We start from the raw sequence: 24,824 nt of genomic DNA, 5'->3' as shown, positions 1-24,824 counted from the left end.
TGCCTGTGTCTGCAGTTCTGCAGTTGTTGTTTGCATGTTTTCTTTGGAGCATCTGAATGGCTTTTCTGAGGAAGTTAATGGGATAGTTACGTAGTTAATAACAAATGTGTATATATATAAGACTGTATATAATGTATTATCTGTGTTTTGTGGGCCTGGGAAAGGAAATAATTAGCTTTCTTCAGTTAAAAGCTTTCTTTCCATGAGTTGAAATTAATTTTTCCTTCCTTACTTTAAAGTGTAAGTAATCATTTGTCCTGGTATTTTTAATTTAGCCAGCAGCAGAAAACCCATGGATATCTTTTCCTTGAAAATCTGTTGACACTTATTGCCAGAGATCGTTTTGTTTCCAGTTACATGCTTGACTACAAATTCAGTTGCCTGCTTCCTGCAACCTAATTAGATTAATTATTCCTTAATGATTAAATATGTGTAGCAATTTATTGGTATGACTAATGTGGGAAATTAAGCTATTAAGAAGTACACAACATGCTTTAATTGGTGGAGAGATGTTTGTGTAGTGGACTTAGCATTTTCTTTAGCACTGATTTCTTTGCTCCCGAGGAATTTCTTTTTTTACAAGAAATCTTTACACATGAAAATGTGATCTCTGTTTTTCTGCAATTTAATACAGGAATATACGATGGATGTCTTCTTCCGTCAGACATGGGTAGACAAAAGATTAAAATATGATGGCCCTATTGAAATTTTAAGACTTAACAACTTGATGGTTTCGAAGGTGTGGACTCCTGACACTTTCTTCAGGAATGGGAAAAAGTCTGTTGCACATAATATGACAGCCCCAAATAAACTCTTCAGAATAATGAGAAATGGCACCATCCTGTACACAATGAGGTATCTGTTGTGTTTGTTTGGCTTCTTACAATTACTGTATGCAAAAGTTATACTGCCTAGACAAAATGGCAACCAGAGACTATTTAATTTGTTCCATTATAGGCTTACAATAAGTGCAGAGTGTCCCATGAGATTAGTGGATTTTCCCATGGATGGTCATGCTTGTCCTCTCAAATTTGGGAGTTGTAAGTTGCAATTATGAAATTTCTTGTAACTACAGAATTTAAGTAGTAGAAGTAGATTTTGAGCAATTACTAAACTTTTTGAATACTAGTCTTGATACACAATCCTTATGCAGACAAAACTCCTGTTAAGTTTCTTGGGAATTTTACTTAGTGCCTCAAAAATTAAACCCAGTCAGAGAATTGAAAAGCGGGAGGTGATTCAGCTGTTATGTTAAACCCGTCTATTCTGGCTACACAGTTGCTTGAAATACGTAGTTTTTCTTGGTTCTTAGGGAGGAATTGGATACTCAGTGAAGTGAGAGATTCTCCGGAGAAGACAAGGAGGGTGGGATCCACCTCAACTTACGACGGCCAGGTAAAAGGCACCGAGGGGAGGTGCAGGTTATTTGACTTTCTCTACAGTTAGTTGAGGCACACCGATGTCCTAAGATAGACGTGTAGGTCATGTGCAGAGATTTGATCTTTAGTTCTATCTGTCCATCTCCTGGCCTGTAATTGGAGCCTGCATGGCAAGTTTAGACTAGATAAATGATTTTGGGACTGGTGAGAGGGATCTTAGTGCAGGTCACTTTCTGCTTTGAAGTCGGACATTGATGTTTGGATCACCTCCAAACTCTGGCTAGAAGGAACGTTTTGGGACGTACTGCATAGCAGCTGGGGGAGGTAGTTATGATTCCCCAATTTGAATCCACAGCAGAGACTTCTGAGACTGCCTGGGGATGGTTGGTGCACTCCAGTAACTATCCTGTCACTCTGCTAAGCCTCCTTGGTCACTGACCTCTCTGCTTTACACGATGTAGTCAGTGGCTGGACTTCAATCCGTGAAGGAAACTTCAACCCAGAGCTCTGAAGTTAGAAGTGGCTGGAAGCTCCTCATAGTCTTTCCTTGGCATCAATTTAGCTTATACAGCTGAGTAGTCAACCAAAAGGGGGATATTTAAGACACTGCTCTGCAAAGGCTCTTCATCCCTGTTACGGCGAGATTGGAGACCAGGTGCTGTCAGATTTGGCTTCGGTATCAGCAGTACGATAGAGGAGCTTCACTAATGGGGGCTTCTCCACAGGCATATTTCTTCAGGCAGAATCACCAGACAGCAGAAATTGCGCTTGATGCTAATCTGGTAATTTCCTTAGTGAAACTGGAAATCAGATGTAGCCATTTCAAATGAGAGACTGATTTAATTTAATTTTAACAGGAGTTTGGGCTGTGTAGGGATTGAATGCTAGCCCTAAGTTATGTCTTTTGTATTAAATGTAAAATGTTTCTTTGGGTGTGCTTATTTTGGGGCTATTGTGATTTTTTTAATGACCTCTGGTTTCTGGCAGATATTGTAAACATAAGTTTAATATGTTACAGTTTTTAGTATACTATAGTTTTTAGTATGCTCATTATTTTCTGTAAAGAAATGTGCACCCAGTCTCCAAAATCTATCCTCCTCCTACATGCTCTTTTTTATATATTAGTATATTTTAATGATAAAATTGTAGATGGAAATTTCTAAAATAATTTAAAGATAAACTTTACGTGCCCATTAAAGGCTGATCCAGCAAGAACTTGTGTTTAGACTTCACATTCAAATGTGAATTTGTGTGTGACCTTAGCTGCTATTTATTCTCGTCTGAGGGTGGCTTTTGGGGGTAACATAACATGAAGGGTATCTTTGAATCTCGTTAGTGTGAGTTTTGCTGCTTGGTTTCAGTAGGTTTGGATTGGGCTCTTAGTCTAAGATGTGAGACATTTCCTATTTATGCAAACTGATGCTGTGTTGTAGATGCTTATCCAAAGAGTGAAATGATTTATACCTGGACGAAAGGACCTGAGAAGTCAGTGGAAGTTCCTGAGGAGTCTTCCAGTTTAGTTCAGTATGACCTGCTTGGGCATACAGTATCCACTGAAACCATTAAATCTATTACAGGTAGGAAACTTGTCAGTAAAAATCAACTTGAGGTAAAAATAACCCTGTAATGTTGCCCAAGGCTTTTTTCTTTCCTTCCTGTAAGGTATTGTACTGAGTGTCATAGGGTATATATTGAGGGCTGAGATCATAAATCTGAATTAGGTTTCTGTCCCTCAGATTTACATTTGCAGATTCATTACAGTAGATTGCGACAGTCTTTCAGAAAGCTAGAATGAGATCATTACTCCAAGGGACAAAATGAGCATTTAATCACTGTTTAAAATTCAGTTTGAAGAGTCAAGAGGATGCCTGGGTGAGGAAGTAATTTCTCAGCACTGTATCCACATTACGTGCAAAAGACTTCCTTTGTTTGGTGGTGCAAACAGCTCGGGATAGAAGTACAGCATACAGAATGGGTTATTAAAGCCATAAAACCCTTCTAGTCAGATAAGGATAGGCACAAATGCATTAGTCACAATAGATACTTTTGCTGATTTGTGCTGCAAGAAATAAGGCAAATGGCAACTACAGGCATCTGAAATGAGTGAAGTATCACTGATGAGCAGTGTGGTGATAAACAAGCATATTCCCAAAATATTTTTTAAAATTTGGAAATGTTTTCTAAGCATCAGCAAGTTTGGGTGTTGCGAGATGGTCAAAATGAAACAGATAAAGCAAATATATTTGATGTGTTGCTCTATGGGTATTTTTCTCAAAGAAAATAGAACAGCATTTTGCAATACACAAGAAATATACTTCTTGGCATATTGATTATTATGAGTTAACAACAGTATCTCCTTACTGTCCTCAAAATGCTCATTCTGTAGTGCTTTATTTAGACAGTTTATTCGGTTTATAGTCAAACTGCATTATTTTGTTGTTGTTTAGTATGTACTATAAGGTTTTGGATAAACTTAGAATATTTTTAATTCTTGTTGATGATTTTTGCATTTGCTTCATTATCATAGTGGTGCTGACATACAAACCTAGTAAAAAGCTTGAGATGCTTCCATAACATTTAATGCGCATCATTGTGGTTACTGTTTTATTTGACAAGTAGGTACCACAATGTTATGGGTGCTATAGTAGGTAGATAGCTTGTGTCGTGGGACTCCTTTCTTCAACAGCTTCCAAAAGAATTTTTAACATTGTACTTAGTGTAAAATGTAGTCCAGTATTAGCTATACTTTTATAGTATTTTTGATACCAGCTTCTGAGTGGCACTGTAAGAACCTACTGCTTCCAGGATTTTTTGTTTAAAACATTCATTCTTGTCTCTAAGGAACATATCTTTCTACACACATTAGGTGGTATGGATAGCATCATCTTAAACAATCCTAGTCTGAGGCTGATACTCTGAAACAGTTATTCTGCAACACAGGTTTTATGCACAGTCAGAAAGGTATTTTCTTTCTTTTTTTTTTTTTTTTTTTTTTTTAGGTGAATATATTGTTATGACAGTTTACTTCCACCTCAGACGGAAAATGGGTTATTTTATGATTCAGACCTATATCCCTTGCATTATGACCGTGATCCTTTCTCAAGTTTCATTTTGGATAAATAAGGAATCCGTTCCAGCTAGAACTGTGTTTGGTAATTATTTCTTTTCTACTTTTTCTCATACTTCCTCCTTTAATAACATTCACTAGAGTAGCCCTTTCTAGTGCATTGGGGTATGCTGCCTCCATACTTGTGCAGAAACAAGGGAGTGATATAAATGCAGAGGAATTTTGGCTGTCAACATATGAAAAATATTGTTATGGGAATACGAAGAGATATTGGAATATATAACGTGAAGGGTGGCATGGTTGCCTGTGGCAAATAGCTGTACATCTCTGGGGATCCTCCACGCTTGGGGGAGCAAACTGGGAAGACCTGGCTCTGAGTAATACAGTCAGGTCCTTAGTCTACATCCAGAGCAGTTTGATCCTTCAGTGGACGGTAGTGTAAGTACTTGGACTCATACCTCCTAAGAAACTTCTAAAATTAATTGAGTGTGCAAGATGTACAGATGTTTTCTTAGGGGTTGTCTGTGTCATCAGTGGAAGCTTGCTATGAGTAAGGCTTAGATTCTGTTTATAAACTCGTGTTTAGTGCTCTTCTTTCCACCATTGCCATTATGAATTCAAAAAGCAAAATGATCTCAAGATATTAAAATTGCCCTCATCAAAGTACAGTTTGAATGAGAGACTACAGTGAACTCTGAAAATAAAAACCAAAAAAGCTTCTATGGAAGACAAAGCATAAGAAATTAAATGGAAATACAGTTCCTAACAAAGAAGTAGGATAAAAACATTTTTAAAGGTAGTCTTTATAGAGCAATGTCTTGACTTCATAGTGTAGTCTAAAGCAAGACTAATCAGGAAGAGAATTTTTTACAAAAAGCCTTTCAAAAGATAGGCAGATGCTGGCAAGAGTGATAGGAATTAATGTTTCTACATGACAGCCCATTCAAACATGTAAGTGGAGTCAGAACACTGTTTTGTATCACAGATTAGGCAAGGTTAATGATTAGTTACAGGAGAAACAACCGGTAAATCTAATAAGAGCCCCACTAGCTCTCAACTCAAGCATTACATTAGGCAAATTAAGTGTATCACTTCAAATGCCTTTGCAGTGATGTTAAATAATGGTACCTTTTTTTTTTTTTTTTTCAAAGAGTATTGCCATGAACTGAAAAGTTAGGATCTGTATTTACAGACAAAATGTGATAATTGAAAATGTACAAATTACAGAGCAATAGATGTAATATAGTCAATATAGCCATATGTGAAACTGGAAACAAATAATAATAATAATAATACATTTTGGACATCTGCTAAGTACAGCTATGTTTCTAAAATGCCTTTGAAAGCAAATGACTTAAAGTATGGCTAAAAGTATATTTTTTTTTAGTTTTCTGAAAAACTCCAGCAGGGACCCCGTTTTCTAAAGTTTTTCGTAAAAGACAAAAAGAGGTAGGCAAGACCAGCTTTCTAGAGGAACTGTCAGAAGAGGCTAACCAAAAGATCTTTCCATTGGATATTGCATGATTAGGGAGATCTTGGCAAAGGTAACAGAGGAAGAATACACAAGGAACAAAGGTAAATTAGGTCATGAAAGTGTCAGGCACCTGAATCTGGTGATTGTGGGGGACTGGTGTTTCTTAGAGGAAAGACAGCAGTAATTTTAAAACAGGTTTTTAGCATATATTTTTATATTAAAATACTCTTAATATATTTTTATATGGTTATGTGCATTTCTAATCAGAAGCTTGCAAGCATTTAGCTCTGGATAATTAAAGTTCATGTGTATATATAATATTTTTTCACCAGAACTTAATTCCCTACCCTGTAAATCCTTATGACATGTATCCAAGTGCAGTTGCAATGGCAACTGCAAGTGTCCCAGAAGAATAATTTAATAGAGGGAAATCTGATAAAGACTATGGCAGTAGACTATCATACTGTCATGGCCTCCCCTCTCCTCCTCGTATTTGAGGAATAGTTGATCATTCAAGTCACTTCACCCTATTCTTACATCTGTTAAGCAAAAGTCTTTGGAAAGACAATTCAGACAAGCTATTTGCTTGAAGTGGACAAAGGTAGGATCAGGAAGGATAGGGCTAAGCAGGGATGGGTCTCTTCTAGGAAAAAAAAATTCCCATAATTTATTTATTTTTTCCTCAGATTTAAACATTTTCAGTGGTGTGTTTTTCAATGCCTTCCTACTGAAGAAGGTTTTGTGAGCTGGCATCTGTGGTTTTTTATCCTGCTGAGTTTGCTCTGAGATACTCTTTATGCATTCATGATCTGGCTATTACTCTTTTTTTCTTCTTTAATAGGAAGGACTGGTTTCATTGTGCCCCATTCTCTGTGTGGCAGTGTCTAGGTGAAGCTTTTTCATACCAGATTACCCAGATGGAATACCACCATTTAGGGAATAGGGGATGTGAGGATCTGGTTGGAAAACATTCTCTTAATTTCTGAATTCTTCTGAGCATATACATTTCATCTTGAATTAAAATGGGTACAGTGTTTTCTTCATAAGAGTAAAGACCTCTTCATTTGTAGTCAGTCTTCCTGGAGGTTATCATGGTAGGATTTATGCAGTGTTCACTATATACTTGGTATTTTACATTTGTATGATATGGGATGTTTTGGATGAAAAAGGGGAAAAAAAAGAAGACCCCATACCTTGGTTTTATACACCATGTATTTGTGTTTGAAATACTACCATGTAGTGGTCATATTTTGAGTTCAGTGTTCATGCTTGTACACTTTAATTAAAAAGTTGTTCTTTCTGAAGATGAAGTTCTAATTAAATTTCATCGGTTGACTAGTAGCAGAAGGGTTTAAAAGAGAAGGTAAGGGTTTCTTAATTAACAGAATTGTTAACATAATATTCTAGATTTCCTTAGCACCAAAATAATTTGCCATGACTTAATGGCACCTAGACTACGAGTGGGATCAGGGAAACAGACACAGACTAATAGATGGCATTCTGAGCACATTACAGGAAAAATCATGTTTTTGTTGCAGTCTGAGGAGCACTCCCCTGTTTAACAAATTATGTTCAAGTGTTTAGAAAATAACTTGTAAGGAATTCTGTGAAATTGACATGTGGAAGCCTTCATTTCATATGCTTTTAATTTTCTTCATGTGAACTGTAGATAAACTGCTGAAGTTGTAGCTTTCCATGCCTCCTTTAAAAACTGGTTAACTGTTTTGTGTGCATAGGTGCTCACAGGTATATAGTGGTTGTCATGACTTAAATCTAATGCACTATTCACAAGGAGCAGAAGAAGACTCTTAAGTGATTTAATGTTCTTTGTTTGAAGCTGCTTGCCTCTTCTCACTTTGTTTTACTCTGATTCAGCAGTGCTTTTGCTTTATTTCTTTGAAGGAATAACCACAGTGTTGACAATGACGACACTGAGCATCAGTGCAAGACACTCACTGCCCAAAGTATCCTATGCTACTGCCATGGACTGGTTCATAGCGGTCTGCTTTGCCTTTGTCTTCTCTGCTCTTATTGAGTTTGCTGCTGTCAACTATTTTACTAATATTCAAGCGGAAAAAGCCAAAAGGAAGACGGTAAAATCCCTTCTTGAATTTCCAGTTGCTCCAGTACAAAGAGAAAGAAGTACGGAAGAGACACTCTCGGTATGTTTTCAGCTTATGCAAATATCTTCTGTCTTTTTTGTAGTGTTTCTTGGTAAAAACAGGCCTCTAACTTCCTCCCTGCTTCCCTCTGATGTAATGATACAGTGTAAATTAGCCTAATGCTACACTATATTCAATGAGAAAAACCTGTATAACATTATTTAATTCTTACATTATTGGATTAACTCAGGGGAGAGAAGGAGGTTGTGTCCATCCATACCTGCAGTCTCTTCCCTATTTAGTTGTGTTTTGGTGAAGGTCAGTTAGGGTGGGTGTCTTTAGGAAACTTTCCCTTTGCATGTTGATTCTGATAGGACTGATTATATAGACGAAGATATTACAGATTATGAGGGCAGCATGTTATCTTTGGCTGATGTCTTTAATGAATTAAAATAAGTTAAAGTATTGCAGCTGTACCTTGGAGCACTTCCCTAGATATCACATTTCTCCTTTCATTGCATGTATTGCTCTCTAGAGTTTTCTTTCTTCATCAGTTACAGTTTCTGGAATTTTTGAAGAATGCTGGATGAAACTTGTGTCCACCATAGGTTTCGTTTTATGTAATTAGCCTGCCTTTGCACAGGAGCTTGCCTCAACTCCTGAAAAGGTTGTGGGGCTCTGTTTAACAAAATGTTTTGCAGCTTTCATAGTGCTTTGGGTTGCATGTGACTTGTGTGGCAGCTATTTTAGCATGAGGTCTAGTTCATAAAGGCTTGATCCAGGGGTCCTCAAACGTTTTAACCAGGGGGCCGGCGCACGGATGCAGTGGCAGGCAGCCATCTGCGGCTGCTTGGTTCCCTCCCCAACCCCCGGCGGGGGGGGTGGGGGGGGTCTCTAAATACCGGGGGCCCGATTGAGGACCCTGGGGGGCTGTATCCGGCCTGCAGGCCGTAGTTTGAGGACCCCTGGGCCTTGATCTCATTTCCAGTTGAGCTCACCAGTGATTCTCCTTTCCTCCCTTTTCCCATTCCCATATGCTAACAGAATCGTTGCAGCACTTGCACCGGCCATGCAGGAGGCCAGTAATTCCCACCCATGGCTGACTCTTGGCAGCACCACTCAAGAAGTGAGATGCTGACAGCAGCGTTGTAATTTACTCTTCCTGTCAGACTGATTTTGTAATTTCCTTTGGCTGAGCCATGATTGAGGCACCGCTGTTTTAGGCTAACTCTTGGTAATTTTGTCTTCTGTCTCTTTTCACATCTCATTTGTCTCCTTCCCTATTCATCTGCTCTTTTTTGCCTTACCACCCCTTCCATTTGCTATTGCTGTTCAGCTGCTGTCCACCCACTTCCATTTTTCTTCCTCCTCTTTGCTGTCTTACAGTAGGTTGTTACTGTTTCCAGTCTCCTGGCTGTGGTGTTCTGTTAGCTCCTGTTTCTCTTTAAAACGATCGATGTGCTCCTGAAGAGTTTGTTACTTGTCACTCTGTTGGCTGCTAGTAAGAGGTGGGAACAAGAAGAAGTATGTTTGTAGTAACATGTAGTTCACCTTGTGCATAAGGGCATTAGTGCCATTAGTTTATGCTGAGCTTCCTGGTTGTACAGTGTGCAGTTTAGTATAGTGTCTCGGGCATTCCTGAGGAATGTTAATAAATACTGCTTTGGGTGATAGGCAAGTTTCACTTGGCTCCATAGGAAAATAGATTACATAAGAACGGATTCACCATAGGTTTATTTGGAAGACTTTATTTTGTTTAAAAAAAAAATGAAAAATAAGTTTTCTTAGCAATGATGAAGGCTTAACAAAACTGTTTTGATTCATGATTCATTGCTGTAAGTCACTCTTGTGTCATGCCTAGCCAGTTACGCACATGTTTTGGAGGAACTTCTCTTTCTCTCTCTTTTTCTGTTTTTTGTTTGTTTGTTTTTTAACAAAAGCAACAACAGGACACACACAGCTTCACCCAGCTCAAAAGCTAGGTAAAATGAGATGTGAACACTTCTATCCCACTGCTTAATCAATACCTCTGTAATAAATGTGGTAATGTGCTTACAGGTTTGGGGATTTTGAAAGCACTCAAGGAGCAAACTACTTTTTGGAAGGGTTCCACGTTAATGTTTTTAGCATGCAAGTGGGTGATAACGTTGATTGTACCTTGAACTGTTATTTTTTTAATGGCTTTTACTCCAGTTATGCCTATGCTAAGTCTTGAGTCTCTGCTCTTCTCAAGCAGGTGTACAGGGTGAGCCCACAGGTACTGTTACATGTAAGGCTGAGCTATCGAGGTGCAGCCCTTTCCGTGGCTAGAGGATGACTGCTGTTCTGGTCACCTGCTGTGCAGAACACAAGCTAATGTGGCTGTTCTAATTCATTAGAAGCTGATATGGCTGTTAGATTCTGCTTTCCAACCTGACACATAATACAGCCCTCTCCTTAAAAGTTTTAGTTTTGCTTATAAAAGACTAATGTAGAATTTTCTTATGCCTTATTATGAATCTGATTTTTTTTTTTTTCTTTCTGCGCATATACTGTCTAATCAGTGCTGATTTACCAGAGATAACAGAATCTCAGTTTCCCGGTGAGGGGAAGGACAGTAATCTGACTGTAGCATGTAATCTGTAGGAATTGTTTCTTAACATAAAGACCATACATTTTATCTCCATAGCTAAATGATAGGGTTTGATTTCGTAACCCAGTAAGCATTTTAAAAAAAGTATGTACTATGTTGCCACTATTATTCTAGAAATTCTGCTGTTTGCAATACAATTGCCAGAGTTCAAAGAGAAGTTTTATTTTAAACTGGATTTTTTTTCAGACTGATGTTGCCTAATCTGTTAAATTTACCAGTCTCCCGAAGTTGAACATTTTCACTTAGCCCAGGGGGGAAGTGTGTGTAAATTTGGAAAGGCAACGGCTGAACACCTAAACCTTACAGTTCATTCTGGTGCGCATCTCACCATTTGCAACCTGCTTCGGTTCGTCTACTAATAGAAGGGGGAGACCCCTCTCTTACGCTTGTTATCGCTGTGCTTTTGCCTGCCTTGAAACAGCATACAGGTTGTTGCACTGGCTTTTCACAGTTGAGGTCCCAACTGTATAGGTCTCCTGAAAACAAAAATTGAACTCTGAAAAACAGAGTAATTGACACTGTTAAGGAAAACAAAGGCGGTGATACTATACTTTTAAATGAGGGTTTCATTTTATGGGTTGTTGATTCTGAATTATTCATTGGATGATTCTGAGCATTTGATTTTTTTTTTATTTTTTTTTTTTTTTACCTCCACTAACATGATGAGATTGTCCTAGGGGGTTTTCAAGAGGGAACAAGTTGAGCTATGAAACTGGATTCCCTATAAAACATGGGGGTTTTGCTATCTGACAGTATTAGAAATCAGGCATATTAATAGTAATGTTTGGTAACTTAAAGATAGATTGGATGTAATTGGAAGTATTTTTTTGATACGTATACGTTTGACCAGTTTCTGACCATAGAATTAAACTGGGTTTTCGATATTGAGTCAGTTCATGTATTATTCACACAAATTAGAATTCTTGGTGGTGTTTTTTTTTTTTTTTCTTTTCAGTCAAAAACACTTTTCCAGTTGTCATGGATCAAAGGCAAGTCGTATCACTATGACCAAATGATTTGGGATGTGTTCATTCACATTATATGTTTCTTCACCACAACCAATACTTCTTTACTGTAGCAAATGCAGACTGTATGTTTTTCTAAGTTATTCTCTTGAGTAATTATATTTACATTTTTGGAGCTGCATACTGGGTGTGACTGATCAATATATTTATTAGAGTAAGCATTAAATGAACTTTGGAGGCTGGCTAAGTAATCTGAACTGTGTTAATTCCAACAAAAAAATCCTGGTGTCAAGCTAGTTTCCTGGGCTGGGAGTGGCCGAAGCGAGCCTGTAGTGCCTGTGGATGCCATTTGTGCTCCTCTATCACTTGATTTGGTTTTAGCCATGGTCTTACACAACCTCTTTTTGCCCTCTTCCACCTCCCCACCCCATTTCAAACCTGTCATCTTGTTGCCTATAACTTTCTGATACAAACTTAATAGTTTTCGTAAGGAGGAGTACAGTTCTGCAGTAGACATCCCATGATTAGGACCCAAGCTTGTTTGAGATCAGCCTTGAGTTCACAAGGGACTTGGACAGCCTCATTCATCCCTTCTGGCCAGCACAGCAAGACAGTTCTGGAGTCTGTCTAAGCCAAGACAGATGACTTTACACCATGGTCTCCTGTGATTTCCTTGTCTTGGGAGCAAGTTAAAATGCTTTCAGGTTAGAAGGAGTGAACCTGTCCCTGAATATTCTGAACTGCTTTCTTTAGTGAAAGCAGAAATGTTGTTGCAAAGTCAGCATGTGATGGAAATGAATGATTTATAGTTTGTTATTGGACTCCTGAGTCTATTTTTATGCTTCTGCATGATTTCCTTTTCACTGTACTCCTATGAAGTTTATTTTTAAAGACCTACCCAGTTTTGGAGATGAAGAATGCTACTGAAAAAGTCTTCAAAGAATAGGCTCCTTAACACTGTTAAGCTTCAACCAGCTTCGACTTCAGCTGTTTATTAAAAGAACGTGGAACTTGGAAAAAAACAGGTCAGACACTAACGAACCTTTTGAACAGAGTGATTTCTTCAAACTTGGTCACAAGTAGATTTTGTAACACTCAAAACTATCTTCCTCTTTTTCTGAAGATGGCTAAGTGTCATGTTGTCTTGAGCAAGTTCTGTACATCCAGTGGAGGAACTCAAGGGTCAAACTCTTCACTGCCATGTAGGTGTGCAGTCCACTTCATAACAGGTATATCCATTCAGGGGTGATAGGTGACTGGTGTGTACTTGACAAGTTTACAAGAAACATGTCATGTGGGCAACCTGCACATGTGCTTTCATGTGATTAAGATGTGTTTTCTGTGATACAAAGCTTTTAGTTATACAATGGACACAGCTCAAGTTACATGATGGAGGGTGGGAGGAAAATGGGATCCTTTGGCATCTTCTGGTGAGCAGACGTCGAGAGCAGTTTGTCTAGAGCAATTAACCTGGCTCATGCTCAGGTATGTGCACTATCTCCTGACTTCCAGAGCAAGGACTGGGCCAGATAGATTGTTCTGATGGGCTGGGCACAATCCAGAGGCCATAGGCTAGATATTTCTGGTTTTTTAGTGCATGTGTGCACTGCTTCTTTGTTCTTAATCCCTGAAGTGGATTCGTGCTGAAACAGTAACAAATACGTTCTTGTGTCTAAGGTCTAGGCTGTAAGTGAAAGTCGAAATTTTAGCCTTTGAACCAAAACTTCTTTTGGAATATGGAGACATACTCTGTAATGGAGAGGTGCATAAAATGTACCAGATTTGAAGTAGTGCCGCTTAATTTCTTTGCTTCTTCATTGGACTAATAGCTTGGAATAATAGCTTCCTCAGTCCCAGCAAACAGAGAAGTGGAGCTAAACCCACATCCCTCATATGTGGACGGAGTTTTCTGAAGAGCAGCTAGGTCTTACCAGTGGTGTTTGGACAAGGTGATGGTCTGTTTACTGAACTCCTTCTGTGGATGCATAGCTTGCCTCCTATTGTGTGATTTGAATAGTTGTGCAGCTGGAACAGCATTTCAGTTTTTAAATACAATAATAATTTTTTGCTGCATCATTGCTTCTGCACTGCCTAGGGTGTTGTGGTTTGGGTTTTTTTACGGCAGTGGCATTTTAAAAATCAGATCCTAATGGAGGACTTCAGGCTCAAGAAATGTGTAGAGTTCATGCAAATGTAAGGACAGGACCATAGAAAAGGAGGGTGTTGTACTGTGTGAATAATTTCCTTGACGTGTCAACAACTTTCTGTCGCTAATGGTTTCATTAGTCAACATTTTTGCTGTCAGTTATTTACAGTCATAATATACTAGCGTCATGTTTAAGTAAAATGGGAGTGGATGCATGTCATAAACAGCTGGCACATTTTGTACAGAACACTACTTGAGAGAGAGGAGAGAGTGACTACCTGGGGGAAGGCTGCAGTGACTTAGTGGGAACTTTGAATGTTTGGGTTCCTGAAGATAGAATAGATCCAAAATAGTTCTCAAAATATTTTATTAGCTGTGATGCGCAGATGTTTTGTGTGTTCTCTCTGTGCCACCCCCCCCCCCCTCTTTTTTTTTTAATTGCTTCTTTGGCTTTGTTTGTTTTATTATTGTTTTTCTTTGGGCTTTAGTTGTTGGGGTTTTTTACTTGGTTCACTAGTCTTAGATAGCCCTACCAGCAACTGGCACTATTTGCAAGTTATAGAGCTAAATATGTGCTCAGACAATATGATTGGGGCATAAATGTAGGGTGTACAATTTAAAATTATTTTCTTAATATTTCACATAATATGTCTTTCTAAATAGCAAAAAATAAAGTGCTATATTAGAAAATTTGGTCTCTTTCCAAGAACCTGATATTGCTCTACCTTTAACGTGGTTGAGTTGTGGAATAAAATTACCCTGAAAGTAGAAAGAAACATTTGCCTAATGCAAAGTGGGCAGTTTAATTACTGGGAGTATGCAACGTAGGATTAGGTTTGGGGCTAGATTCTGACCCAACTTAACTGTGATGTAAGCTCCATTGAATTCCGGAATTCAATTATAATGAAGGTAAAAGATGACTGAGTGTTGATAAAATGAACAAAAATATTGGAATTGATAGGGAAACTGTTTTCTGTTTGGGGGGTTGTTGTTGTTTGTGTTTCTGGTTTTGTTTTTTCTTTTAACATGCACAAAAAAAGCAGGAGCTTAATTTCAACACCTTATTTATAACTAAACAAAAATCCCTGCTGGAGTGCTATCTTCTCAAACCCTTACTAGGAAATGCAGTAATTACTCAGTCTTCAATTTTCTGTGAATATTATAATGAAGTACCATGATAGCAGGCAAGGGAATATGAGGGAAATGTTCAGTTGTTATTGATCTGATGCTCAAATACCTGACAACGTTTACTGTAGTTACTGGAAGACTTGGCTTAAGTGGTACTAGGATAAGGCTTTTATTTTGGAAACCAAAGCATACCTCAGTAACATCAATCTTTCAAGTGGATATTCTAGAAAATACTAAACCCCATTGGTTTTAATTCTGAAAATACACTTAAATGCCTTTCCCTGTGATTGTGCTGATCTACTGGGGAAAAAAAACCCACCATGGTCCAAAACCCCATATTCATTATTGTTTTGTCATTAGGATAAACAATGCCTGTTCCTGTTTAATTATAAAAGTTTATTTTGATGCTGATGTCAGTTGCAGGCATTAAGATAGGTCTTATATTGGTCTAATTGCATTTTCCTTCCTTTTTTTCTTTTCTTTTTTTGTAGAGGCAAATATTAAGTACTCAAAAAATATGTGGTAGCACTTCAGAAACACCAAGTCAGAACAAAAGTGTGTAGTGACAGGGGTAAGATTTTCAGATTGTTCAGCATCTCTTGTGATGCAAATTGTCAGGGGGTTTGTAGTTTTCGCTATGATGATAAGTATGAAATGATGTCTTTGAACACAAGGCTCTTTGTATTTTTTGCTTAAACCTTTTTCTGTATTTATATTTAAATTTCAGTTTTGTTTCCCCTTCACAAAGAGTTTCCAGTGCTGGTGAGCCCAATGACACCAAATTGCAATTGAGTTTCACAGCTGGGAGAATTAGAGTCAGAAGAAATAAATGTTGAGAGGCTTGGGAAAATCTACGAGGCAATGAGTGTTCAAGGCATTTTCAGCAAACTACTGAAGCAAATTTAGCTACAGCTTTAAGGTCACTGAAACTGAAAGATACAGAAAATAATGAAGGTCTTTGGTCCCTAATCAGCTGTTCTTCTTCCTTTCATAAACACATAAATACAGAGCACCTAGCACCTCCACGTTGGTTAGCACATGACCTATCCTAATGTGTTTATTCCCTGCCCCCCCACTTATGTTTTCAGTTTCTTCATTTTTGTCATGATATAAATAAAATCTTTGAGAACCATGTACACCAGTGCTTAAGAACTATATACATGCATACGTACATATATATACATACTTACATGTGTGCATGTATATAGCTCTTAAGCACCATACAGGTTGATGAGTTTATTTGACATAAATTTAGGATCCATTTTTTGAAAAGAGGTTTTTCCAATTTCTGTCGCTTTAATAACCTTGAATTCACTTTTCTTCCACATTGTGCACTTTCAGGCCTGTCTAATGGTGGAACATAAGATGGAACTCTTCTTACCTCTCCTCCCCTCCCATCACGATTCAGGTCACAAAATGAGCAGCATGGATGGTGGACTGGCTCTTGCAGCTTATCTGTCCTTACTTTTTCCTCTCCAAATAATCTGCATTGCTATTTGCACTGCTAAAGCTATGGACTGGAATTCATGGTATTTTGTGGCAGGTGGAGCTTTTACTTGGTCATATTCCAGGGCTCTGTAAGGCAAAACAAAATCTCTAGTATTATTCCAGTAAAATGTTGATTGACTGGCTCTACAAGATAATAATAAAACATGGGAGATTTATCCTCCAAGTTGTGCATTTGCTAGCAGCATGGCAATATGGTGACTCAGTGGGATTTGGGACAAGCAGCATTATTTACACTGATGACAACATGCTACTTCCCTGGTAAGTATCAAATGGTGTGAATTTGGCAGGCTATATAATGTCCTTCCAGAAGAACAGACTGTTTTCTTAGGAAGGAATGGTAAGGATAAAAAACACTATGGTAGGGTTTAATGGGAAAATATTACTAAATTACCACACAAACAATTTTCATGTTGCAGCTAAACAATAAGTAATGCCAGACTTTTAGTTGCTTTAAGTCTTCCAATTTTTGCATGAGTTTATGTTTGAATTAATTGAGCTTTCTTAATTTGGGAAACCTATGCTTTCATATAGCACATCACTGACCTTCCTATGTATTAATTTACCTGTGTCTCACTGAAGGCTTAATAGTGCTGTCATGGAAGGCTAATCTTAGTCTCGCAAAATTAACGGTGATGCATAAAGATGTTTATTTACTGTTCACTTTTCATTTCGTTATAATAGTACCTCTTTGTTATATGCTTGAATATTCTAAAAAACAATTAAAATTCTTCTGTGCATTTAAAAACTGCTTTAATTGTACCTTTCTCAGGGGTTTGGGTGTTTTTGTTGGTTATTTTTTGTGGGGTGTGTTTTTGTGTTTTGTTTTTTTTGTTTGTTTTGGTTTGGTTTTTTGGGGGTTGTTGGTTTTTTTTGTTTGTTTGTTTGGTTGGGTTTTTTTTGTTTTGTTTTTAATTTAGGGAGATTAAGTATCCAAAAAGGTGATTAGGCACTTAAAAGGCTTAATTACTAAATTTCCCTGGGTAGGCATGCACAGAACTGACTTGCTGCTTCCAAAGTGTTTGCCATACATCTTAGGTGGAAAAATACCTAGTCTGCTTTATTTGAATGCCCAGCATGCCTGTTAGATACAGCCTCCCACAAACCCCATCATGGGAATCTGGGCAGACTTGAGTCCCTTCTGTCTTGGGGAACTGTGTTAGTAACCGGGCTGCTGTGTAGTCTGCGACATGTTAAGTTCCTATTGAAGCTGCTCATGTTACGTTAAGTAATTTGTATGGGGCCAGGGAGAAGGAGAGGAATTGATTCTGGAGCCAGTTCGTGCATGCACTGCAACGGGAGGGGGAGACTGAACTGTGCAGAATGCACACTTCCTATCATAAGGAATGAGGACCACTTGTCCTAGAATATCCAGTAGGCTGGTGGGGAAGTGCTTGAGATGTGGGAAGCCTGTGTAGTTATCCATGAGACAGTCAAGGCAGATTTGAGAGTCCTATTGCCAAACCTATGTTCCCATCCTGGTCACTGGGCTGCTGTAGAGGAGGACAGTGTCTTTTTGTGACTGCCTTTTTACAGTGTGACTGAATCTAGCTTCGGGAAAGAGCTCAGAACTGAAAGCACTGGGTGCAGCTGGATGGCTCCTCCTGCAAAGGTGTGTAATTCAGGCTGTGATCCTGCTCAGGGCATTTCTCTCCAGCTTTGACAGCCGCTTGCTAGATGTCAAAGCATTAGCTCTCTGCTGCTGGGACTGGTACCAGATGGTGGTGGTGTGACTTGTAAATTCTGCTGTGAATTGATCCCTGAGAAAATAGAAGCTGCTGCTTTAAGGATTGTCCTGCCTCTCTCTCAGAGAGAGATACCACTTTAGTGATGCCCTGTGTCAAAGATCTGCTAAGGATCTAGAAAATGCATTGACCTCCAGCAGTGAACTCTCTCCGTTTAAGTGAACGAATGGTGCAAAAGCAGCCCTGGGACCTTGCGCGGTGTTGCTGTGAAGGTCTGTTATAGGGTGAGGCTGGCGCAGGTCTTCTGAAGTGTCTCTATATCCCACCTCAGGACTGCTGAGCTATTTTCTAGAGTACTGAGGAGGGTTAAAAGAATACCTGTGAATTATATTGCGAATACATGGCCCTAGTTTTAATGTGTACCTGTTCTTCAGCCATTGATGATGGCTGTGCTTCCTAGCTGTCAGAGGGCCTATGAAGGGGATAGCCAGCTCTGAGTACTGCAGATTCTCTGTTACCTCAGGCACTGGGAGCTGCTTATTTTGGGTGCCCATCCCACATGATGTATCCATCATAAAAACTATGAAGCAATTTCAAATTGCAGAAGCTGATTTAAAGCAGTGATGTAGAGCACTAATGGGCTGTAGGAAGATGGTCTTGAGTTGCATGAAGGACCTGACTGTACAGTGCTGTACCAACACAAGAATTGCTTACAGCTTTCAAGTGTTCTCAGTGCTGACGTTCTGAAATACAGTCATAAGAGTAAACTTGCCTGCTGCCCTGGTAGTCACTTTTATCATTGCTGCATTCTCCCCAGGACTTGGCATGTGAATTTTAAATAATATTCTTGATTGTTTTACAAGATTCTAGGTTGACCTTATTGTAGGGAATATGCACTGTGGTTGTCACCAGTTCTCTTTGTTCTGTAACAAGATGACTAAGTTTGTCAGTTCAGTATTGTATGTTGCTGTGCTGATGATCCCCTTCCCTGAATATCAGCTCAGCTGCTGCACGCTGCTTCAGTTCATGCTAAATTTGCCATCTTGACTTCACTGAAGTACAAAATTGGCTTACTTGTCAAAAACTGGTAATACATACAAAACAATCCAGTACATTTTTTTTTTTTTTTGGCTCAAGTCAATGCTTATGCAGGCTTAGAGAAAGTTTCCAAATTTCCACATTATGTGAGCAGCTGTTTAGTGTGCAAGCCTTGTTAAATATTGAAGAGTTTAGATTGACTCATATTTGTGCATCATTTTAGTGTGGTAGTAAACAGCAGTATCCATCAAATTTAAGCTTAAATGGAAGAGCAAATGATCTATGAATTGCTTTTGGGTGATAGCATTTTTTTAGGGTTTTTTTTTTGTTCTATACATTTTCTTATGAAAGCTGACCATCAAGCTTCATCCACACATCTGCCACAGTATTTAACAATAAATTGTACAGATTTATCCTGAAGTATGCTAACACATTGTTCGTTGCATTAGTCATGGTCAATTGCATGTGAAGCCACTTGTCAAGGGAAGAATGCAGCATTAATTACCACATTTTATACATGCCTGCAAGGAGGTTGGTTTAGTTATCCTATCTTCATGCCAAATAAAATGGACTAGCTGCTCTGGGACTAGCCGAAGGGCATCTTACATCAGGACTTTTTACATAGGAAAAATTTGTACTGAATGTATCTTTCCCCACTTCAGTTCTTTTAAAGATGAAGACCATGAAAAATAGCATGTGATGCTTAAAATTAAAGCAGGATCTCTATGCTTTTTGATACAGTAAATATTTCGGAATTGTTTTGCACGCTGTATGACAGTATTTGTCTGACAGCATATGAACCTCTTATCCTATCCTACGGCCCCCCACCTCCCCAGTAAAGTATGTTTATGCGTAGGGTGGGAGCTTTCTAAATCTCTCTTACTTGAGTGTTGGTGCGTTTGTTTTTTTTTTGTTTTTGGTTTTTTTTTTAGTTTGTATGGACTAATGAAATATTCATTTGGGTAGAAAGGAGGAGTGATTATCCACCTCTTTGAAAAAGACTGGAGTCTGCATTTCCCTATGTTTGGTCAATTCCTTGGATTTTTTAGTGCAGTCACCTCTCTGCCTCTGGCATCTTGTATGTTTTAAAGTCTTGGTGATAAATGTTTGAAGTTGCATGGAGGCTGAAACTTAGTTTTCACTTTTGGCAATCCTAATTAAAAATCAAATTGGAGGTTGGTGCTGTAGATTCTTGGCATTAATTTATCCCAGCCAACCACTGAGCTTTATCTAATGAAGATTTCCTACGATTATAACAAAATGTATGTATTTTTATATTATTATCAGAGCTGTGGGGACTTGGTTTATGCATGGACAGGAACTGTGCTCTCAGATCACCCAGGATTTGAAATTCTCATTCATAGTGTTCCTGCTAGTTAAGGCTCAGGGGCTGAATTCTCCCAACAACATTAGTAGCAAGAAGGTTTCCTCTTGCAGGAGGATACAGCAAAGCAAAGTACTTACAAATTCTGGTTTGGTAGTGGTTGTGAAGTGTGGAGTTAGTCAGACCAAGTCACAATGATAGACTATTTCAAAGGAAGGGTGAGGCATTATTTATGTAAGCAGCAAGTTGTACTTAGAGAAAGGCAATCTTTATCAAATCTATTAAGGCTGGTGTTGCATGCGATAATATACTGCATTTTATGGTAGCTTCCAGGCTCCCATTCTGCATTCCTGAGCTACACCATTTTAAATGTCTCCCCAAAATCCCACTGAAATGCCTCTAGAAAATTAAATTCTTTCTCAATCTAGAGTGAGAACGTAAAAAATGTGAACTCAGTATTTCCTGTGGAGCCCCATCTGGACTAGCATAGCAGCTCTCTGTTGGCTCAGGATAATTGAGTGGTTTCCTGACTTGCCCTCAGAAAGGAATCTTTACTTGGATAATTCCTACATTTATTAGGTTGAATTTCAATTTGGTTTCCATTTGATTTTCATGTTTTTATTTCTTGTTTTTGTGCCTGTGGTGGGTTGACACTGACTGGATGCCAGGTGCCCACCAAAGCCACTCGATCACTCCCCTCCTCAGCTGGACAGAGGAGAGAAAATACCATGAAGGGCTCATGGGCTGAGATAAGGGCAGGGAGATCACTTGGCAATTACTGTCATGGGCAAAACAGGCTCAACTTGGGGAAAATCAATTTGTTGCCAATCAAATCAGAGTAGGGTAATCAGAAAATGAAGCCAAATCTTAAAAACACCTTCCCCTCACCCCTCCTTTCTTCCCGGGCTTAACTTCACTCTGATTTTCTCTACCTTCTCCCCCCCCCAGCGGCACAGAGGGACAGGGAACAGGGGCTGTGGTCAGTCCCTCACACGCTGTCTCTGCTGCCCCTTCCTCCTCATGGGGAGGCTCCTCACACTCTGCCCCAGCTCCAGCATGGGGTCCCTCCCACAGCAGACAGTTCTCCGTGAACTTTTCCCACAGGAGTCCTTCCCACAGGCTGCAGTTCTTCACAAACTGCTGCAGTGCGGGTAGTCCCTCCCACGGGGTACCGTCCTTCAGGAACAGGCAGCTCCAGCGTGGGTCCCCCACAGGTCACAAGCCCTGCCAGCAACCCTGCTCCAGCCTGGGCTCCTCTCTCCATGGATCCACAGGCCCTGCCAGGCCCCTGCTCCAGCACAGGCTTCCCACGGGGTCACAGCCTCCTTCAGGCACCCACCTGCTCTGGTGTGGGTCCCTCCCCGGGCTGCAGGTGGGTATCTGCCCCACCGTCAGCCTCCATGGGCCGAGGGGCACAGCCTGCCCCACCGTGGGCTTCAGCATGGGCTGGGGGGAACCCCTGCTCTGGCGCCTGGAGCCCCCCTGCCCCTCCTGCCCTGACCCGGGGGCTGCAGGGCTGTTGCTCTCACACAGCCTCCTCCCCACTTTGGCTGCAGTTGCTGTTGTGCAGCAGCTTTCCCCCATCTCTACATACGCTGTCCCAGAGGCGCTACCACCGTCACCGATGGGCTCGGGCTCGGCCAGCGGCGGGTCCGTCCCGGAGCACTGGCACTGGCTCCATCGGGCACAGGGGCAGCTGCTGGCAGCGTCTCACAGAAGCCACCGCTGTAGCCCCCCGGCTACCAAACCCTGCCACCCAGACTCAACACAACACCTCCAAATGAAAAGCTGCTGATAGGTAGAAGGTTTGTGTTTCTTGCTCTTCATTTTAAAAAGACTAAGTAAAATAATTTTGGGAGACAGCAAGTGCTTTACATATGTATATCATTTTGTTGGTCACATTGTCATTATCATGATATCCTTTTACTAGGGATATGCAGCATAGCTGAAATGTCTGTGGAATGTTTTGCTTAGTACAAACTGAATGTTGCATTTTACTGTGTTTCACAATGCAGTGGTTAACCTGACTTCTGCTGATGTTGGCAGAATTTGGTTCATTAAGGCTTGGCTGTGGAATCAGCCTTGTTTGGTATTTTTATTAGTGACCTTGGCACTAATCTTCAGATGATGTACAGTTGTGAGAGAGCATCAGTACAGAGGAAGGATAGACTAATGTAGGAAGAAATGAGTTATCTTTGTGATGAATAGAGGAATATATAGGGGTTATATGTATGCAACCAATAACAAGAGTTTTCGCTAAAAACTTTTCAACTGGGGAAACCAAAAAGGAGACACTCCCCAATTCTTTGAAGGAGGAGAATGAGTTATTGTCATGGTATAGTCTTGAGTAAGGCATGTGCAAGAAAGGGATATATGAGTGGAGGCAGTGGCCAATGTGCTGGCAAGGCCACCCTGGCAATGAGTGCGCGTTCTGCTCAGCTTTGACGGGGCACAGAGCTGGGTGCTTACCACTCAGGGGTACAGCTGCCATGTTAAAAAAGGAGGCAGTGAAACGGGCTGCCTGCCTCTTGTTTTGCTGCTGTGTACTGATTCTGCAAAACCTACTGGGGACAGGAGTGGGAATTCGTTCCCCTTAGACAGGGCTTCTGGGACATTGGAGCTAAGCACTGACCCAGGAGACTTTCTGTCTCTCGTATTTAAGTTGCTCCCAGCACTGTTAGAGTGCATATTAATGGTTAACAGGCTGCCCTGCCAGTGGCCAAAGCCCCTGCCTTTCTGTGTGTAATGTAACATCTCCCTCCATGGAACGTGCTTGTTTCAGTACATTTCAAGGACAAGGTTCAATTCAAGAACACAAATCCAAACGATGACATTATGCAAGAACGACCAGTTTTCAGGGATGTGTTGTCTGTAGAGCACGTTAGAACTACCATTTCTAATTTCCATGCACAAAGCTCTTGGAAGGTCATTTACAGAGAATTAACAAAAAATGTACCCATATTTTTGGGGCTTGTTATGCAGTTCTATGTTGTGATATCTTACAGTGTCACCTATTTGGGTTTTACGTGTATGTTGTAACATGCATGAGGGAACCGGGTTTCTCTCCAAAATTAAGGTTGCTGAAGTACTGGAAGTGTTGTGTATCAGTGCCAAGAAAGAGAATGCCCAGTAGACTTTTAAATAATTATGCGTTTTGACCAATTGAAATAGTATAGATAACTTTATTCTAGAATAAATGTTGTAATAGGTCATGAGTAGTGGATTAAATAGCAACAGGTCTTATTTGGTCACTTAGACAACAGCCAAAGTGGGAAGGAAGAGTAAGTATTATGCAGACGTACTGATGGGAACTTGTTCCCACAAATGGGATGGAGATGACTGGAATGTGAGAAGGAGCCTGGCTGTTAGCTGCCTGTCCTGCCAGCATCTGTGGTTAACAGTGCACAGAAGGAAAGGATACTGAGGTGGCTGTTGAAAACAGGTGACAGTACAAGCAAGCAAGAATGTTAAATTGTGCCTTTCTCTGTTCCAGTCTTGGGACCATTCTTTCATGGTTGTGTGTGGAGTGATTTAAGACGTGGTAGTTCATTCTCCAGCAGCACTGCCTCTAAGCTACTGGTCTGGTATAGGCGTAGAGCGGGAGGGAAGTGAGACGTGTCTCAGTTCCAGTGCAGCTCTACTTTGCAACCCCTGTCCCAGCAACTGGGCTTTGGGTCCCCAGGCACTGCTTGAGAGCTTTATGATGGGAGAATCTTAAGTAAAGCCCAGTTGTCCAAGGGTCTGCATGTATAATATAAAACTCACTTCGTGTTGATGACTCTTGCGCTAGCTTCTCCACAGCACACAGCTATTGTTTCGGACAGTGAATGTTGATGACTTGCATCTGTTTAACTTTGCAAGCCTCCAAGTAATGTGTGATACTCAGTCAGGTATTACCAGGTCTCTAGTAAATGCACTCCTGTCCCGATTGTACTTTATAATTTCAATTTTAAAGTCTTGAAAACTGCTTTATTATTCCTGTGTCATTGACAACCCTAGTGTGAAAGTATCCAAATTGCACACCTGTGTGTACTTCTGCACTTCCCAAAGAGTGACTGAGGCTTCTTAGCTTTCAAACAGTACAATTAGTGTTTCTTTCAGGAAATACCAGTTTCCTCTGGTGTTTATTCCAGTCCTCTGCTTGTTTGGATTGCAGATGCATAAAAATAAAAGGGATTGACGCGCTTCTATGCAGGAAGGAAAACTGTGAAACATAAGAGGGATTCTTTGATATATCAACCATGAGATGGCAAATACATCAGCCACAAACTGGCATATAGCTATGATGGCTTCAGATAAATTCAGGCCAGCATATTGCCGATGAATGATTCGTATTGCAATTAACAGGATTTGGGACCAGCATTCTGGCTCTGATGGG

At 39.9% G+C, this 24,824-nt stretch overlaps 1 protein-coding gene across 2 annotated transcripts in view; it reads left to right on the top strand.

Moving 5' to 3' along the window:
* GABRA4 (gamma-aminobutyric acid type A receptor subunit alpha4) overlaps positions 1-24,824 on the top strand; it is a 45,553-nt gene that overhangs the window by 11,681 nt on the left and 9,048 nt on the right. Inside the window, exons 4-9 of one of the 2 annotated variants that reach the window (XM_055797834.1) lie at positions 635-855; positions 958-1,040; positions 2,813-2,956; positions 4,379-4,531; positions 7,823-8,082; positions 16,235-17,024. In XM_055797834.1, coding sequence (XP_055653809.1) covers positions 635-855; positions 958-1,040; positions 2,813-2,956; positions 4,379-4,531; positions 7,823-8,082; positions 16,235-16,474 — 1,101 coding nt within the window. In that variant the 3' untranslated portion in view covers positions 16,475-17,024. Of the gene's footprint in view, positions 1-634; positions 856-957; positions 1,041-2,812; positions 2,957-4,378; positions 4,532-7,822; positions 8,083-16,234; positions 17,025-24,824 lie in introns of those variants that run through there. The other variant, XM_055797833.1, reaches the window with a different exon arrangement.

The sequence above is a fragment of the Falco peregrinus genome, chromosome 2, assembly GCF_023634155.1.
Source record: "Falco peregrinus isolate bFalPer1 chromosome 2, bFalPer1.pri, whole genome shotgun sequence".
In the NCBI taxonomy this organism is placed as follows: Eukaryota; Metazoa; Chordata; class Aves; order Falconiformes; family Falconidae; genus Falco; species Falco peregrinus.
This window is presented reverse-complemented; position numbering and strand designations above follow the sequence as displayed.